At 41.9% G+C, this 18,334-nt stretch overlaps 1 protein-coding gene across 3 annotated transcripts in view; it reads left to right on the top strand.

The window, feature by feature from the left end:
• The window catches only part of LOC115126979 (band 4.1-like protein 4), an 88,775-nt gene that overhangs the window by 148 nt on the left and 70,293 nt on the right, over positions 1-18,334 (top strand). The window contains exon 2 of one of the 3 annotated variants that reach the window (XM_029656634.2): positions 196-361. The exons of the other annotated variants lie outside the window; for them this stretch is intronic. Coding sequence (XP_029512494.1) covers positions 359-361 — 3 coding nt within the window. The 5' untranslated portion in view covers positions 196-358. The remainder of the gene's footprint in view (positions 1-195; positions 362-18,334) is intronic. 3 annotated transcript variants of the gene reach the window in all.

The raw sequence follows: 18,334 nt of genomic DNA, 5'->3' as shown, positions 1-18,334 counted from the left end.
CGCTCCTCTGCTTGTCAGGTTATGCGGTTGACAGGTAGCCATCCTTTAATAAGTGGTCTGTCATTGCGCTGCGTGAGGCTTTCAAGACTCTGTGCTTCTACTTTGACTGAAGTATGCAGTTGTTGGATTCTGGTATCTGTGTTTTTGACTCATTTCTAAATGTATCAACAAGTACAATGTGTCGTTTATTAACAGAAAGCCCAAAGCTACAGGTTACCCGACCATGAAGGTGTCTCTTGAGGATACATTTGGCTATTGGTAGCTGACCAGGAGCCCAAAAAGTAGCCCAGGCTTCTACTGTAATTTGCTGTGAACTCTCTGTGAAACAAAATACAGGCCCCAAGGGCTGTAAAGAAATATGGTGAGTATCTTAGCTATGTAAGTGCCTTTTGATAGTCTCAATTACTTTATTTCTGGTCGTGAATTAAATCTGAAATGATGCTTTAGGGGATTTCCATCCAAACAAAAGCATGAGAATGACACAGTTGAAATCCTGAAACTTGATGACAACCAACCAGTGCCAGTTTTCTAGTTTAACTTTGTTACATGTCTGTACAGTATTTGACTTATCAGCCTACTAGGTCAGATTCTCTCAGTGATGCTCATTTGGATATCTTCATAATGCTTTTATTACACATGGTATGTTAAATCTACAAGTCCACCACAACACACAGTCAAAAAAAATGCATCAAGAAAACACCCAGAGCATGCCTTACATTTTTTCTGTCTAAGTGGAAAACAAAGACTTGAATGTATCAATATCATTTGTAAGTATCTTCTCGGCTTTCTTCACCTTGGGGCACAGTGTAAACCAAGACTTCATGATGATAGATACAATACTGCGATGCAACTTCAGTTTCAGGAAAGTCTGTTAGAGGAGAGCTCACTGTCTGTCATTCTACAGGGGGGGGGGGACCACTCCATGACTGCTATTCAATGACTGTTATGATGCTATTGGTATTATGTACCATTTTCTCTTGACTAGCTTCATAAAAATAATTCCAACTCAGAGCAGGTCAGACTGGGAGTGAATATGGGTTTAGTTTATGGGCATGATAGAATCTCTGAAGACGAAACTCAGGTCTGTCTGTGTGTCAAAGGGCCAGAGGCAGAGAATTATGTCCTGATGACTGCTGGGGCTGAACTGCATCTGGTTGCTTGGCCTCACCTTGCCCTCTGGCGCTCATACCTTTATTTCCCTATTGTAATGTTCCAAATATAAACCCTTCGGCATATAAACCCTTCATAGTCCAATGCTGTTGGTCTATCTTGATGAGCCCTTTATTTAAATGGGAGAGATTACCTAACCGTTGGGCACCTGTTACAGTAGTAGGTGTGTTTTGCTGGTTATTCGTGGAAAGCGACTCCTCAAATTGTGCATTTGGAAATAGAGAGACCCTCTAACTGATTTTTAGTTGCCATGCCACCACCCACCACTCAGACCCACTCTCTGCAACCCCCCCCCCCTTCTCTCTCCTCAAGATGGCCCCACATGATACCCTGGTGCCCTATCCCTCTTGGCTTGGCTTTATTCTCCCTGTCTGTGCTCCTCTAGTGACTAGTCCATTGGAGAGATCAGGTTGCTCATCCTCTTTTAATTGTTAATGTGAGAGGCTGTCCAGGTGGGCTCTCTGGAAGCCATGCATGGTGAATAGTGCAGTATCAGCTGTGTATTATGCATTATTGTTGTTGTTTTTATACAGTATGCATGTAATATGAACTTTCTCCTTTATGGCTCTAGGGTAAGTTAGTAAAGCTGCTGTGGTGAGATTTTGAAAGAATGGTTTCTGACTGTACTGATCCAGCAGAGTAGGATTATAATCCTGGTATTGTCAGTGGTTAGATTAAAAACACCAGCTCAACCGCAGTGGAGCTTAACTCTGGGTGGGTTGTATGAATATTATTATATAATTTATTGGGCTCTAGGATTCATCTGATCCCAGCGTAAGAATTTGTAACAAAAGTCGAGTTTTGTAGTTGGTTCTCACAAACTTTTTTTCGTATTACACAAAAACACGTCTACTAAACATAGTACAGAGGGACTCTGGAAGTGAAGCTGGCACTAATCCTATTCATGTTGCTCTCTGTTACTGTTGAAGTTTAGCTTTACGTTCAGCAGTGTGGCATGACATACACCTGTATTTCCCTGGCCCCTGACACTACTGTGACTGAAAACCACATGAGTGAGAGACCAGACAAAGACAATGAAAGGGTTTGAGTTCAAAGGCTTTGGTCCCGAAAGAAAGAGATGGAATGTGGGACAGAAAAGTGTGCGTTTGGGGTGACACATTTTTCCAGAGGGACGCTCATGGAGGGAGGCACTTTGTCTGTCAGTCTGTCAGGTAAAAAAAAAAAAAAAAAAATCCCTTCAGAAAAAGAGCCCAAGAGAGCTGCGAGGGAAATGCTGTTTAAGTTGACCTCCATACCCGTGTCCCCAAGGTGTTGCGCAACACCACTCCAGCTGTCACTCTGGCGTGTTGTCACCCGTCTCAAGATCTCCCATCTAGGCTGTTTACTTTATGCTGCTCTCAGCTGTAAATAAATAACAAAAAAAAAGAGACTTGAAAGGGTTCACAATGTGAACAGAAGTTCCCTAGCCTACATTCACGGGCCTTCCTGCTGCACCTGTAATTGTATTTTGATATTATGTATTATTTCTCACGTTTCTCAAAGTTTTTATGCTTGGCTGCTGGGAGCACATCTGTGTCTGAAAAGCGGGGGCTAGGTGGGCAGAGATGCATTTGGCTCCTGTAAGCCCGATCCAGTCTTTGCTATATGCTGTATTACACAGCACTGAGCCTCTTACACAAAGGCTTCATTGAGTTTGGCCCGGGGGCTGTGTTAGATTTATCGTGAGGTACAGAACTGCTACCACAACAAAGCAGAGCAGTCCCAAAGACAACGGCCGCTGACCCAGAAGGCCACGTCTGTTTTCTCTGGCCATGGCTTGAGAGAGATGCTCCGACCTCTTTTTAGCTTTCTGGATAATAATTCACGAAAACAGGGCAGCTTTTTGGGAACGGTTAGCCGCAGCTGCTTCCTTCCTTGTCGTCATTCCGAATGTCTTTGTTCTCCAACTTCCAATAAATACAATGAACATGGTGTTTTTTGTTGTTGTACAACAGGTCATCCCCCTAAGGTTGTCACAAAGAATAGGCAGCATTTCATGTCAGTGTACCTATAAAGGTCTTCCTGATTCATGCCAGGAGAGAGGGTTAGGGTACATCAGGGTAACACTGCAGCAGTGTGACATGTTGATTTGCTTGATGTGCTTGGCTCAAGGCAAAGTTTTTCCATTGTGAAATTAGAAATACATAAAAATTCCTGCATGTGCGGAATGTGTCAATTCCATTGTGTTTTTAAGAGCTCGGTGCACATTAGATCACATTAGCCCATTTTAGACGTCAACTATTTTGTTGACCGTGTCGACCGATAACAAATGCCTCAGCTTTATATCCTCAGAAATGACATTGATATGTAAAATCAGTGAATTCGTGAAAGTCAAAAGCTGGTTGCCATGGAAACATATGACTTTCTAATGAACCTGGTGGCTACTGATGGATCCTCTGGGATCTGCTACCGAAGAGTCAATAGAGAGAGAGAGAAAAAAAATCTAACTAACGCCTGCCTATTCAATCAGTATTGGCTTTCTTTCTTATCTCTCCACTTTAACACAGCTCAGGCTGTTTTGTGTGGGGATGCAACATTCACATGTCCCTCTTTTGAAACTGTGAAGAATTCTACCTCAGACTGGGACTGTGTGAAATTGGTATTTGTTTTTTCCCTTGAGACAATCAGTATGTCTTTAGCTAGGTGAATTCTAAGTGATTTGTTCAAACACTTAGCTCAGTTCTATCACTATACAGTAATTTACTGTAGCAGGTGGGCGGAAACTGTCAAAAGCTTGTTCCTCTGTTAGCTGACATCCCACAGCAATAAACATGAAATTCTAGGAGGCACCAGAGCCATATATTACATCCAGAATCGTTAATTGCTACATTGATTCTTAAAGAATATAACTTATAAACGCCTCATGAACTTAGATCAACTGTCATACCCCCATCAGAACCTAAAATATAAGCTTGTTTGTAAACAACGTAAATGTAAACAAACTCTGTATTGCCTCAATACGTCATTTTGATATCATGGATGATCAATCCTTGCATCCATAGCTCGGTCTATGAATTTGAGAGTGGTTAAATTTCTCCAGGCCCATCTCTTAGCTTTTTACCAAAACAGAGCTGGGGTGTCCACTTTGTTATTGTTTCAATTAAGGATTCAAAAATATTTGACTCTGGGAGGCACTAGTGTATGGGAAAACTGCTAAAATGGTTTGTGTTGGTACCTTTGCTTTTAATCACCTCGTCCCTCTCTCCCACCTCCTCTCTCTCTCACAAACTCTATAGCCCCCCTTTCTCTCTCCCGTTGGAGACAAGCACAGACGTCCCCCGGGCTTGCCCTCAAAGTAGGGTAGAGCACTAGGGAAATAAACACTTACACCATCTGGATCAAAGGGGGAGTAACAGACGAACACCCCACATCTGTGGCCTATGAAAACACACACCCACATTTCCATTACACGATGGAAGTATTTTTGAGGTGGGTGTAGTGTAATGTTTGTTACGAGGAAAAATCATTCTTAGGAGAGAACATCGTCCACATTCACAACAGTATTGAATGCCTGAATGCTCTTAAGGAGTCTGTCTTGCCACATACAGGACCTACCTGTTGGACAGAGCAGCCAGGGCCAGGTATCAGCTCATTGTGTAATTAGGACTGAATAGTGATCCACCTATTACCACCTAAGGCTGGTAAAAAACACACACACACAGGCTCAGCTGTGAATTATTTACTAACACAGTACTGCTAATGGGGCAGGGAACAGTAATCGTCTCATTTGGAATGCTCCGATTTTCAACTCTGGGACTGGCATGTATAGTGCCTTGCGAAAGTATTCGGCCCCCTTGAACTTTGCGACCTTTTGCCACATTTCAGGCTTCAAACATAAAGATATAAAACTGTATTTTTTTGTGAAGAATCAACAACAAGTGGGACACAATCATGAAGTGGAACGACATTTATTGGATATTTCAATTTTTTTAAACAAATCAAAAACTGAAAAATTGGGTGTGCAAAATTATTCAGCCCCCTTAAATTAATACTTTGTAGCGCCACCTTTTGCTGCGATTACAGCTGTAAGTCGCTTGGGGTATGTCTCTATCAGTTTTGCACATCGAGAGACTGAAATGTTTTCCCATTCCTCCTTGCAAAACAGCTCGAGCTCAGTGAGGTTGGATGGAGAGCATTTGTGAACAGCAGTTTTCAGTTCTTTCCACAGATTCTCGATTGGATTCAGGTCTGGACTTTGACTTGGCCATTCTAACACCTGGATATGTTTATTTTTGAACCATTCCATTGTAGATTTTTCTTTATGTTTTGGATCATTGTCTTGTTGGAAGACAAATCTCCGTCCCAGTCTCAGGTCTTTTGCAGACTCCATCAGGTTTTCTTCCAGAATGGTCCTGTATTTGGCTCCATCCATCTTCCCATCAATTTTAACCATCTTCCCTGTCCCTGCTGAAGAAAAGCAGGCCCAAACCATGATGCTGCCACCACCATGTTTGACAGTGGGAATGGTGTGTTCAGAGTGATGAGCTGTGTTGCTTTTACGCCAAACATAACGTTTTGCATTGTTGCCAAAAAGTTCAATTTTGGTTTCATCTGACCAGAGCACCTTCTTCCACATGTTTGGTGTGTCTCCCAGGTGGCTTGTGACAAACTTTAAACAACACTTTTTATGGATATCTTTAAGAAATGGCTTTCTTCTTGCCACTCTTCCATAAAGGCCAGATTTGTGCAATATACGACTGATTGTTGTCCTATGGACAGAGTCTCCCACCTCAGCTGTAGATCTCTGCAGTTCATCCAGAGTGATCATGGGCCTCTTGGCTGCATCTCTGATCAGTCTTCTCCTTGTATGAGCTGAAAGTTTAGAGGGACGGCCAGGTCTTGGTAGATTTGCAGTGGTCTGATACTCCTTCCATTTCAATATTATCGCTTGCACAGTGCTCCTTGGGATGTTTAAAGCTTGGGAAATCTTTTTGTATCCAAATCCGCTTTAAACTTCTTCACAACAGTATCTCGGACCTGCCTGGTGTGTTCCTTGTTCTTCATGATGCTCTCTGCGCTTTTAACGGACCTCTGAGACTATCACAGTGCAGGTGCATTTATACGGAGACTTGATTACACACAGGTGGATTGTATTTATCATCATTAGTCATTTAGGTCAACATTGGATCATTCAGAGATCCTCACTGAACGTCTGGAGAGAGTTTGCTGCACTGAAAGTAAAGGGGCTGAATAATTTTGCACGCCCAATTTTTCAGTTTTTGATTTGTTAAAATATCCAATAAATGTTGTTCCACTTCATGATTGTGTCCCACTTGTTGTTGATTCTTCACAAAAAAATACAGTTTTATATCTTTATTTTTGAAGCTTGAAATGTGGCAAAAGGTTGCAAAGTTCAAGGGGGCCGAATACTTTCGCAAGGCACTGTAAGTGTGGATCGAGTAAATGGAATCGGTCTGTTTATTTATTTAGTAGGATAGTCTCACTGTTGCCCTCTCAGATTTAAGTCAACCCTTTGTAGGCAATAAGCCTGATGTGTCACGTTCTGACCTTAGTTCCTTTGTTTTGTCTTTTTTTAGTATGGTCAGGGGGTGAGTTGGGGTGGGCAGTCTGTTTGTTTTTCTATGTTGTATTTTGCGTTTGGCCTGGTATGGTTCTCAATCAGAGGCAGGTGTCGTTAGTTGTCTTTTCCCACCAGTGTTTCGTGGGTGATTGATTTCTGTGTCTGTGTGTTCCACACGGAACTGTTTCGGTTTTAGTTTCTGTCTTTCAATTTGTTATTTTGTATTTTCGTGTTCAGGGATTTTGTTCATTAAAACATGACGAACACGTACCACACTGCATATTGGTCCGATCGCGTTACATAATGAAAAACCATGCTTACATGATCAGTCTATCCAGAAATCTGTTTACAAATCACTTAACATTAGGAGTGTAAACCAACATTGAAAAGAAAACTGCTTTGAGGTTCAGTGTGCGGCTGTGATACTGTGAGTCAGCAGCACATCACTCATCAAATAGATATGATAACTTATTAGACACTAGCAGTGTCCACTTACTTCTGCTGGTTGAAAGTGATAATGAACGATAGTAGACTCTCGGCCCTGGAGGAAAAGAGCGTGCTTGCACGCACACACAAACACCTTCGCTTGCGTCTTCAGTTTAATTATCACAAGCCCTCTGACATATATTTTTTGAAAGGAGCTATACAAAATTAAACTAATTGCTAGACTTGCTTGTCACAATCACACACAAATTATTTTTCACTACAACAGGAGAATTAACAGCACGCTGTGTGTGATTACAATTTCTGTTATGTGTCGTACCCCAGAAAGAATAGCTGACGCTAATGGAGATCCTAATAAAAATCTAATCATAAATGATCACTTTTAATATTAGCAGATGCCTGCAGATAATCTGATCTGATCGCTTACCCTGATACGTTTTGAGCCTATCAGAGATTTGTTAAACAACAGATATCGACAGGGCAGGGGGAGGGGAGCTGTAGTACGGAGAACCAGTGGCACTGAGGTGTGAGTAGTGTTGCAAAGCTACTTATCATTTACTAAAGCTACCATCAACTTCAGCAATTTCGGTAATTAACGGAAAATCTATGGAAATCTATTGTAATTTTAGTAATTTATACTTTAATAACTTGAAACAAATGTGTTGGTATATAGTATTCATTTGTTATATATGTGTCTGTATTGTCCCTGAGTTTCTAGTAGGTAGAACATATGGTTCAAGAGAAAATGGCCTAATTAACGAAAAAAAGCATCCAATTAACAATGGCATTATTTTCAATTACCTCTGCAACTCATCCAACTATTGACTGCCACCAGTTTGACACCAAAACATTAACAAATACATATTGACATAATAAAAGTATACACAAATATTTAATGCTGAAACCCTCATATTGAACACTAAGTTGATGGTCTATATTTAGGATCATGTTTTAAACTTTGTCATTCTATTTTAAAATCATCTTATTGAATTATTTCATATATTTTACATGTGAAGGCCACACAGAGGGCCAGAGATAATTACAGACACCTGTGATAATCTGAAGTACCCAGAAGGGCCACGAGATGTCTTGTGATAGATAACATAAAATCCTTGAAAGATAAGAAAATGCTGGTTTGCAACCCTAGGTGTGAGTGAGCACGTCCTTGCTCAGTCAGCCAAGCAGCCAGGCAGGAGGGTGTGAGCTATGGAGAGAAAGGGAGAGAGAGTGTGCGATTTCAGGGTGATGGGAGAAGAACAGTTTAATAATCTCTTCATGGCTGCCTGTCTTTAGTCACCCTGAGCGGCGTAATATCTTCTCTGACAGGGCAGGATTAACTCCGATGATATTGTTGTTATACACATACCTTATTTAAACACCTACACATTGCAGGGTTTTCACCAAGGTTTACAATGGAATTCCATGCTAATTTAGCCATAACCTTGGAGTGTTTAATGTGTTGTTCGTGAACGGGTCAAATATGACAAGAGAGGAGGACGTTGTTGATGCACACAACCACACACACAAAAGGATCCAATCTGTATGCTATTCCTGGCCTAAGAAAGACTTTATCTTTCCCCCCATGGAGCATGATCTAATAGGTATTTCATAACTAACATGAAAAAATGATGCTCTAACCCAACTTTGCTGATGTCATCAACACTGGCCACATGCTGCAAGTGGTTTCTTTCTCCTTTGTCAGAGACGATAAAATACCCTGTATTACAAATGGTTGCTTCCATTTTTTCACCTGATTGAAATGTTCAGAACACGGTAGGTATTAAAACAACCAGCAAGCACGCTGCCTGCCTGCCCCTTTCTCTCGCTCTCAAGGGATTTACAGATAAACTTTATCTGGCTGTGAGGCCTCATTTTCAAAAACATGTTTAGTGCTTCAGATCAAAATAGTCACTTACATAAGGTCTGAGATGTCGTAGGAGCTGAACACACACGCCCTATCTGTGCTACTGTACCGTAGAGTGTGCATATGAAGCACTGTAATAGCTTCTAAAACATCTCAATGATATACCCCCTGTCAACTTTGTAATTCAATAATAATCAAATTTGTAAGTCGCTCTGGATAAGAGCGTCTGCTAAATGACTTAAATGTAAATGTATTGTAATGTATTGTATTGTAATGTATTGTATTGTATTGTAATGTATTGTAATGCATTGTATTGTAATGTATTGTATTGTATTGTAATGTATTGTATTGTAATGTATTGCATTGTAATGTATTGCATTGTAATGTATTGTATTGTAATGTAATGTATTGTATTGTATTGTAATGTATTGTAATGTATTGTATAGATGCACTACTGTTCCACTGGATGTCATAAGGTGAATGCACCAATTTGTAAGTCGCTCTGGATAAGAGCGTCTGCTAAATGACTTAAATGTAAATTATGTTTCTTCTTGGGCCTCTATAACTATATCTATTGTTTTTATTTTTTTGTTGTTGTGTGATTTGGACTAATCCCCTCTACAACACGGAACTCCACTAATCTACTGACGGAACGCAAGAGGTGGCTAACAACAGACCTCCATCCTATGCTAGCTTGCTACCGATGTCCTGGCTAGCTGTCTAAATCGCCGTGACCCCCAAACCAATCTCTCCACTCCCTGGACCCTTTTGATCACTCGACTAAGGATGCCTCTCCTTAATGTCAATATGTATTGTCCATTGCTGTTCTGGTTAGTGTTTATTGGCTTATTTCACTGTAGAGCCTCTAGTCCTGCTCACTATACCTTATCCAACTTATTAGTTCCACCACCCACACATGCAATGACATCTCCTGGTTTCAATGATGTTTCTAGAGACAATATATCTCTCTTCATCACTCAATACCTAGGTTTACCTCCACTGTATTCACATCCTACCATACCTTTGTCTGTACATTATACCTTGATGCTATTTTATCGCCCCCAGAAACCTCCTTTTACTCTCTGTTCCAGACGTTCTAGACGACCAATTCTTATTGCTTTTAGCCGTACCCTTATTCTTCTCCTCCTATGTTCCTCTGGCGATGTAGAGGTGAATCCAGGCCCTGCAGTGCCTAGCTCCACTCCTATTCCCCAGGCGCTCTCTTTTGATGACTTCTGTAACCGTAATAGCCTTGGTTTCATGCATGTTAACATTAGAAGCCTCCTCCCTAAGTTTGTTCTTTTCACTGCTTTAGCACACTCTGCCAACCCGGATGTTCTAGCTGTGTCTGAATCCTGGCTTAGGAAGACCACCAAAAATTCAGAAATTTTAATTCCAAACTACAACATTTTCAGACAAGATAGAACTGCCAAAGGGGCGGTGTTGCAATCTACTGCAAAGATAGCCTGCAGAGTTCTGTCCTACTATCCAGGTCTGTACCCAAACAATTTGAACTTCTACTTTTAAAAATCCACCTCTCTAAAAACAAGTCTCTCACCGTTGCCGCCTGCTATAGACCACCCTCTGCCCCCAGCTGTGCTCTGGACACCATATGTGAACTGATTGCCCCCATCTATCTTCAGAGCTCGTGCTGCTAGGCGACCTAAACTGGAACATGCTTAACACCCCAGCCATCCTACAATCTAAACTTGATGCCCTCAATCTCACACAAATTATCAATGAACCTACCAGGTACCCCCAAAGCCTTAAACACGGGCACCCTCATAGATATCATCCTAACCAACTTCCCCTCTAAATACACCTCTGCTGTCTTCAACCAAGATCTCAGCGATCACTGCCTCATTGCCTGCATCCGTAATGGGTCAGCGGTCAAACGACCTCCACTCATCACTGTAAAACGCTCCCTGAAACACTTCAGCGAGCAGGCCTTTCTAATCGACCTGGCCGGGGTGTCCTGGAAGGATATTGATCTCATCCCGTCAGTAGAGGATGCCTGGATATTTTTTAAAATGCCTTCCTAACAATCTTAAATAAACATGCCCCATTCAAGAAAATTAGAACCAGGAACAGATATAGCCCTTGGTTCTCCCCAGACCTGACTGCCCTTAACCAACACAAAAACATCCCATGGCGTTCTGCATTAGCATCGAACAGCCCCGTGATATGCAGCTGTTCAGGGAAGCTAGAAACCGTTATACACAGGCAGTTAGAAAAGCCAAGGCTAGCTTTTTCAAGCAGAAATTTGCTTCCTGCAACACTAACTCAAAAAGTTCTGGGACACTGTAAAGTCCATGGAGAATAAGAACACCTCCTCCCAGCTGCCCACTGCACTGAAGATAGGAAACACTGTCACCACTGATAAATCCACCATAATTGAGAATTTCAATAAGCATTTTTCTACGGCTGGCCATGCTTTCCACCTGGCAACTCCTACCCCGGTCAACAGCACTGCACCCCCAACAGCAACTCGCCCAAGCCTTCCCCATTTCTCCTTCTCCCAAATCCATTCAGCTGAAGTTCTGAAAGAGCTGAAAAATCTGGACCCCTACAAATCAGCCGGGCTAGACAATCTGGACCCTTTCTTTCTAAAATTATCTGCCGAAATTGTTGCCACCCCTATTACTAGCCTGTTCAACCTCTCTTTCGTGTCATCTGAGATTCCCAAAGATTGAAAGCAGCTGCGGTCATCCCCTCTTCAAAGGGGGGACACTCTTGACCCAAACTGTTACAGACCTATATCTATCCTACCATGCCTTTCTAAGGTCTTCGAAAGCCAAGTCAACAAACAGATTACCGACCATTTCGAATCTCACCATACCTTCTCTGCTATGCAATCTGGTTTCAGAGCTGGTCATGGGTGCACCTCAGCCACGCTCAAGGTCCTAAACGATATCTTAACCGCCATCGATAAGAAACATTACTGTGCAGCCGTATTCATTGATCTGGCCAAGGCTTTCGACTCTGTCAACCACCGCATCCTCATCGGCAGACTCGACAGCCTTGGTTTCTCAAATGATTGCCTCGCCTGGTTCACCAACTACTTCTCTGATAGAGTTCAGTGTGTCAAATCGGAGGGTCTGCTGTCCGGACCTCTGGCAGTCTCTATGGGGGTGCCACAGGGTTCAATTCTTGGACCGACTCTCTTCTCTGTATACATCAATGAGGTCGCTCTTGCTGCTGGTGAGTCTCTGATCCACCTCTACGCAGACGACACCATTCTGTATACTTCCGGCCCTTCTTTGGACACTGTGTTAACAACCCTCCAGGCAAGCTTCAATGCCATACAACTCTCCTTCCGTGGCCTCCAATTGCTCTTAAATGCAAGTAAAACTAAATGCATGCTCTTCAACCGATCGCTACCTGCACCTACCCGCCTGTCCAACATCACTACTCTGGACGGCTCTGACTTAGAATACGTGGACAACTACAAATACTTAGGTGTCTGGTTAGACTGTAAACTCTCCTTCCAGACCCATATCAAACATCTCCAATCCAAAGTTAAATCTAGAATTGGCTTCCTATTTCGCAACAAAGCATCCTTCACTCATGCTGCCAAACATACCCTTGTAAAATTGACCATCCTACCAATCCTAGACTTTGGCGATGTCATTTACAAAATAGCCTCCAATACCCTACTCAACAAATTGGATGCAGTCTATCACAGTGCAATCCGTTTTGTCACCAAAGCCCCATATACTACCCACCATTGCGACCTGTACGCTCTCGTTGGCTGGCCCTCGCTTCATACTCGTCGCCAAACCCACTGGCTCCATGTCATCTACAAGACCCTGCTAGGTAAAGTCCCCCCTTATCTCAGCTCGCTGGTCACCATAGCATCTCCCACCTGTAGCACACGCTCCAGCAGGTATATCTCTCTAGTCACCCCCAAAACCAATTCTTTCTTTGGCCGCCTCTCCTTCCAGTTCTCTGCTGCCAATGACTGGAACGAACTACAAAAATCTCTTAAATTGGAAACACTTATCTCCCTCACTAGCTTTAAGCACCAACTGTCAGAGCATCTTACAGATTACTGCACCTGTACATAGCCCACCTATAATTTAGCCCAAACAACTACCTCTTTCCCAACTGTATTTAATTTATTTTGCTCCTTTGCACCCCATTATTTTTATTTCTACTTTGCACATTCTTCCATTGCAAAACTACCATTCCAGTGTTTTACTTGCTATATTGTATTTACTTTGCCACCATGGCCTTTTTTGCCTTTACCTCCCTTCTCACCTAATTTGCTCACATTGTATATAGACTTGTTTTTTTTTTACTGTATTATTGACTGTATGTTTGTTTTACTCCATGTGTAACTCTGTGTCGTTGTATGTGTCGAACTGCTTTGCTTTATCTTGGCCAGGTCGCAATTGTAAATGAGAACTTGTTCTCAACTTGCTTACCTGGTTAAATAAAGGTGAAATAAAATAAATAAAATAAAAAATTTAAACTTAACTACTTTACACACATCAATTCCCCAGATCATACAATTGTAATGTCACAGTTGTTATCATGTATTGTGCTTTACTATCTTGCCTGCTGATTAGGGTCGTCGTTATCATCCTAATCATCATGAAAAGTCCATTAATGCTAATCTTGTCTTTGACCCTTAATCTCCTTGGTGACCACTAGGCAGGACTCCACATTCAGAACACTACACAATGTGACCACAGTACACTTGTCACTTTCCATTCGTTCTCTTTTCGTTCTCTTCTGTTGCAATCTATTCAGTGGTGTGAGGACAATTCACTCGTGGATTTGTGTGTGTGTGTGTCTGTTTCTGTGTGTATATATATGTCTGATCACATACATAAATCCCATAAATCTCTGCAAGCAGAGGTTACTCCTTATTAAACAGAATATGTGCATGGCTTTTTACCCTGCAGTCAGCATGCAGCTATTTTAGTACTCTCGCTTTGGTGTATATATTTGGCTTGTGCTTTACAAACCTCTGCAGAGCTTGTTTTTCTGTTTTTAGCGAATGTGTATAGCTTTGTGCATTCTGTGTGTTTGAGTCCAAGGTTCTTATGGCCAGTGGGTGTTCCGTTATTATTTAGGCTAGACGGTGTCTCTTTGCGTAACAGTCTGTGTAACTCAGTTATGTGTAACTCTGTGTTGTTGTTTTTGTCTCACTGCTTTGCTTTATCTTGGCCAAGTAGCAGTTGTAAATGAGAGCGTGTTCTCAACTGGCCTACCTGGTTAAATAAAGGTGAAATAAAAAAAAATCATAAAAAATAATGTTGAGTGCAGGGATGTCAAACATACGGCGGGGGGTCTAATCCAGCCCGCGGGTGGTTTGAGTAAAATAATAAAACAGTGTAATGATAAAAAATGATAATGGACCCATATTCATGCAGTTTTCTTGACTGTCCAGCTCGCTAATAATCACTGGACAGTCAGGGAGCATCAAACATTTTTTGAAACTATGGATAGTGTACTATTTTCAGAATATTTTGACGGCAAGGAAATATAACCCGTTTTCTATGCGGACCTCTAGACCAAATGTGGCCCCCGGGGCAAAATAAGTTTGACCTCCTTGGTCTAGTGGGTTTGTTTGTATATACATGACTATGCTATCCTTCGGCCCTCTTGAATGCCTATTCTCTGATCTCTCAGTTTATCCTGCCCTTATTTCACCCTTTGTATTATTCCGTTTGAATTAGAACCCTCGGGCATGGGTTCCCATTTCTCAGACGCGTCCGTGTTCTTAGTCTGGTAGATGAATACCCTACACCAGTGGGTCCCATCTTTCTCTAGACCCATAAATCAAGATGGTTTAAATGGTGTTTTAAATTGCGTGTTTAACCAAATTTGGTAACATCTTTAACAGTCTGGGCCTCACAGAACATACCTAACCTAGAAACGGGTATAATCTGTGGCAGAGGCCCACTGTTATAAACAGCAGAGTAACCATGGCAACGGAGAGGGGTCTGCTCTGGCACCTGATGAATGCAGGCCCGGTGTCAGCGCCAGATCTGACTGCCTACCGAATCGGACTGACTGTCGCGCCCATTTGCGTCACAAACAAACATTTTGGAAGCTGATATGCCGTCCTTTGCCATTGTTCTGCTGCCCTAGGCGAGATGTTTATTTGTCCTCCGAAACTAGAATAGTCCCAGTAAGTAAAAATAACTTTGAAACAATGTATAAAGTTAGGTTCATTTTAGGTTCTGAATGAAATTTTGAAAAAACATATTTTTTGGGAATTACTTTGAAAATACGTATTTTCCAGTCAATGAAATCAGGTTAATTTTCGGTTGTGAATGAAAGTTGAAAAGACATCTTGAGTAGGGTCAATTATACTGGACTATACTCTTCTGTGCTGTACAGTTGTACTGTACTCTACTGTACTGAACTATACTTTACTGTGATCTACTGTACTGTAATGTACTGTGCTGGTCAAACTAGATGTCTATGATTGGCTCAGATTTGGTTGAAATCAAGGCCGGTCCAAATCAAGGCCGGTCCGGACCAAATCTGAACCAATTATAGATGTCTATGTTTGGGCCAAATATAGGCCAGACCAGACCAGTCTGCCGACGTTACCAAATCTGAACCAAACTTATACATCTATGTTTGGGCTGCTCCCCTACCCTGCAGCTAAAAAAATTATTGATTGTATTTATTACTACCTCTACTCTGCAGTTCAGTGATTATTGATTGTCATTACCATTAGTATCTTATCTATTTATTCTGCTACTGGTCACAATTACTCCTGTTTACATGTATATTTAAGGGATAATGCCCGAGAAGCTAGTATTTGGAGGATATATTGGCACGGGTGTTGTTAGGCCAGACAGCGAGCACAATCACTTCTAACTGAAGCTGGAAAGACGGCATATTAGCTGCACTTTGTTTCATTTTTACCTTTTTTCAATTGACATTTCTTTGTATATATCCATAAAAATGATGCCAGCTGATTCATGATTTCGACTGGCTGAGAAACGCTGCATGCCTGTCTCATCCTGACTTCCAACACGTTCATTACTATGGGACAGCTGGAGATCGAATTTGAATATTGAAACAAGGTTGAAAATGTTGGAGACAGACAGCAAGGTTTATACTAATCTCCGCTGTTGAAACCTAAATGTTAGTCTAAAAGAAATGTGAGATAATGTCTAGATGCTTTTTATAGTGGAGATCAGGTTTATAAATTACCTGGCTGGGCTGATGAGACAGTGGATTGCGCAGTCAGATGGAACAAAGTAAATAGGCATTTTAACGTCATAGATTTAGCCGGTGGTAACTTGTGGAATAGACACTGCCTGGAATGCGGTTTTAACCAATCAGCATTAAGGATTAGACCCACCCGTTGTATCAATTACCATTAGTATGTTACCATAAGTATTTATATATTCCTGCTACCAGTCACTTTTCAGTCCTGTTTACAGCCCTGTCACGCCTACACTGACACTCTTGCACACACACAGACTCACACACTCACATTAACACCCACACACTTACACTTACATACACACCTACCCACCACTTATGCTGCTGCCATACTGTTTATTATTATTATTCATTATTTATCCTGCTACCAGTCACTTCCTCCTAATCCCTGCCTACATATCTACCTCAATAATCCAGTATCCCTGTACATTTGGCACTGACCCTGTATATAATTTCCTCATTTATTTCTTATTTCTTGTGTTTTGTTATTATAATATTTTTTTATTACTGAGAATTAAAAGTTAAGAATTCCACTGTTCCTGTGCATGTGACAAATAAAACTATGATTGATTCAGATTGGGTCCGGTGTTTAGATGTTGAAATCAAGGCAGGTCCGGACCGCAGCAAAAAAAAAGACCCAGGACATAAGTCTTGTCAGGACAGGGCCAAAATAATACACCCAAAAGACTTGTGATGGTCCGTGCTTACTGGGGTGTAGCCGGCAGCGTTGGCCTGCATTGGAATTTTACGAATGTTCATCCGTGTGGCCCGTTTTGTAAAACAAGTAGTTTCATTGACTTTTTTTGTCTTTTTTTTATTTTACTGTGACTAATCATTTTGTCTATGTAAGCACTGCATATCAGCTACCCGACTTTATCAGGAGTTATCCTGAGTCTATTTGCAATGAGAATCAATGTGTTTACACTGCGGGAAAATGCAGAAGTATTGAATTTGTCAGCTGTAATCATCTCTTCAAAAGTTGACAGATACAAACTTGAAACCACTGATAATCATGACAATTTAGCCCACGGGGTGAAACTCCTGGACAGCAGTTCTGAGTAGCCTGATTTTTAATTCCATATTGTCCATTTTTACTTTGACCTGTTCTGTTTTGAGGATATGGTGTTTGTTGCCGTGTTATATTCACATCGAAGCACTTGTTGTGTTTGATTGGGCGCCATTTAGGTTTAGCTATTTGAAGAGAAACGGGCATAAGGTAAAAAACGTATCTGTATCATAACATTGTCACACATTTGATCTCCAGCCTGTAGGGTATAGAAAAGGCCACACTCGTTCTACCATAGGCTGTAGGCCACATGATTTATGTTAGAAGATTTTTTGTGACGGACCGTTGGTGGAGCGCTGCAGCGGTGCATCTCTCCAACAGCACCCTGGAGAGGTGCGCTCGGCATGGACACGCAAAATATATTGCATCAGTGCTCACCTAGATAGCCCATATGCAACTGGGTGAGAGAAATTGTCTTTTTTTTTTGTATAATTAACGTGAGGTTTTATGTGTTGTTGGAGGTGCTTCTTGGTAAGTTTAGCTCGGAAAATGCCGCCCCCGCCTAATGGGTGGGCCGGCCCTGGATGGATGGGATGGCACAGGCATATAGACGGTTTTCAGTGGCAACAAGACGGGTAAAAATAGGAACTAAGAAGGAGGAGGACGAGTAACTAAGGAGGCAGTTACAGGCAGTAGGTCACTGTTCCAGTCCCAGAGCTATGGAGAGGAGACACCCTTCCAATGAAACATGTTTACATGGAGCTGTTGTAAAAAGGAAGAAGGAGGAGTAACCAACTCCGATCCAAGCCCCTGGTGTAGAGACAGAGACACCCTGCCAGCTAGGCAGCATGTTGTGCTGTAACAGCTCCATATGTCCTCCCTCTCTCCTTTTTCCTCACTCACTCACTCGCCACGGAGCAGTGAGCACGCGGCACTCATTTACAGAGAATTGAGGGAAAGTGGTTCTACAAAGGCTCTGTGGAGGTCCCAGTGGGAAAAGAGAACATCTGCTCACGACCTCCCTCCTCCCCCATACCTCTTATCCCTCCACGGAGTTGATGTGCCTTGTCGGAGAGGAGTCAGTGGCCCTCATCCAAACCTCCGCACTACAACCCAAAACTGTCCCCTTATG

Source organism: Oncorhynchus nerka, linkage group LG4 (genome assembly GCF_034236695.1).
Source record: "Oncorhynchus nerka isolate Pitt River linkage group LG4, Oner_Uvic_2.0, whole genome shotgun sequence".
Lineage (NCBI taxonomy): Eukaryota > Metazoa > Chordata > Actinopteri > Salmoniformes > Salmonidae > Oncorhynchus > Oncorhynchus nerka.
Note: the sequence above shows the minus strand (reverse complement) of the source record. Positions and strands in the feature narration are given on the sequence as shown.